This window comes from Aspergillus fischeri, genomic scaffold (assembly GCF_000149645.3).
Source record: "Aspergillus fischeri NRRL 181 1099437636252 genomic scaffold, whole genome shotgun sequence".
NCBI lineage: Eukaryota > Fungi > Ascomycota > Eurotiomycetes > Eurotiales > Aspergillaceae > Aspergillus > Aspergillus fischeri.
In genome coordinates, this window is record NW_001509768.1 from 3,773 (window position 1) to 5,425 (window position 1,653).

Below are 1,653 nucleotides of genomic sequence, written 5' to 3' on the forward strand. Positions count from 1 at the left end.
CGGCCCACTGCTGGGCCTGCACCTGCTGGGTGTGCCATACCGCCATGGAAATGGATGGCTGGCTGCAAAATGAATTATTGGATGGGGTGGGACTGGCGGGCTCACATGGCAACTGGCTGCCTGGCTCGAACGGCGCCTCCCTTGCTGGTATGCTGCCTGCCTCGAACGGCGCCTCCCTCGCTGCCTGCCTCACTGTCATGCTGCCTGGCTTGAATGGCGCCTCTCTCGCTGGCATGCTGCCTGGCTTGAACGGCGCCTCCCTCGCTAGCATGCTGCCTGGCTTGAACGGCGCCTCCCTCGCTAGCATGCTGCCTGCCTCAATCGGCGACTCCCTCGCTGCCTGCCTCACTGTCCTGCTGCCTGCCTCAATCGGCGCCTCCCTCGCTGCCTGCCTCGCTGGTATGCTGCCTGCCTCGAACGGCGCCTCCCTCGCTGCCTGCCTCGCTGGCATGCTGCCTGACTCGAACGGCGCCTCCCTTGCTAGCATGCTGCCTGGCTCGAATGGCGCCTCCCTCACTGCCTCCCTCACTGTCATGCTGCCTGCCTCGAACAGCGCCTCCCTAGCAGCGTCCCTTGCTGGCATGCTGCCTGACTCGCCCGGATCTACCTCTGGCCCCTCCCAGTCGGGATCGCACCCATCACATGCCTGCTCCCTGGCATCCGCATCCTGGCAATGCCGCCGCTGATACCCATCCACCACCCCATCTAAATATTCATCCAACACCACCCGGCGGCACCCAATGCCTTCCACCACCCCCATATACTCGGCGACCTGCTCCTGGTCCTCGGGGGCCACCCCCTCCATCCACGGTGCTGGGGCGTCCCACCCAGCGGGCTGGATAATGATCGCCTCACTGCGCTGTCCGTCCCGCCCAGCCCGGCCACTCTCCTGTGCGTAATCCAGTAACGTCCGCGGGGTCCCAATATGGATGATGCTGCGGATATTGGGGATGTCCACCCCCATGCCTAATGCGCTGGTGGCGGCGATCACAGGGCTGGCCCCCATGAACCGCGCCAATACCCCGGCCTTGTCCAACTGCTCACTGTAATATGCCTCACACCCCAGCACCCGCGCCATGGCCGTCACCTGCCCGATGATATTCGCATATATGATCACCTTGCCCCCGGCGGCCCGTTGGATACGGTCCTGAATGAATGCCACCACGGCCTCACTCTCAATCCACTGATACGGCCCCCGGCCGACCCCGGGGATCGGGGGCCGCCACACCCGGTATGCCACATTCGGACGGCTGGTCCGGGCCCGGTATATGGTCACGGCGGCCCGGTCATACTTCATCCGCCAGCATAATTCCACCTCCATGCTCGGGGGCAACGTGGCGGTCAACCATACCATCTGGGTGCGGGCCTGGACTAACCGGCCCAGCTGGGCCATCTGGGGCCGGAAATCACGCTGGTTGTTCAACACCACATGGCATTCGTCGATCACGATCCGGTCTAACCGCCGGGTCCACCGCAGCCGGTTCAAAAACGTCTGGAAATCGGGGCTGACTGCGGATTCAGGCGTCACCAACACGATGGATGCGGCATCGGGGGGCCGCCGGCTCTCCCATGGCACGCATGATATACCGAGCTCCTGGCATCGCCGGGTCATATCAGCTCGTAATGCGACCAGCGGCACCACAACAATGGTGG

The 1,653-nt window shown here is 64.2% G+C and overlaps 1 protein-coding gene across 1 annotated transcript in view, besides 4 other annotated features; it reads right to left on the bottom strand.

Moving 5' to 3' along the window:
• Window positions 1-1,653, bottom strand: part of NFIA_061430 (putative helicase) — a gene marked incomplete at both ends in the record, with an annotated part of 3,465 nt that overhangs the window by 116 nt on the left and 1,696 nt on the right. Inside the window, one exon of the mRNA XM_001262898.1 lies at window positions 1-1,653. This exon is cut by the window's left edge and continues 116 nt beyond it; it is cut by the window's right edge and continues 1,696 nt beyond it. Coding sequence (XP_001262899.1) covers window positions 1-1,653 — 1,653 coding nt within the window.
• Window positions 197-337: a microsatellite.
• Window positions 291-477: a microsatellite.
• Window positions 471-595: a microsatellite.
• Window positions 507-530: a microsatellite.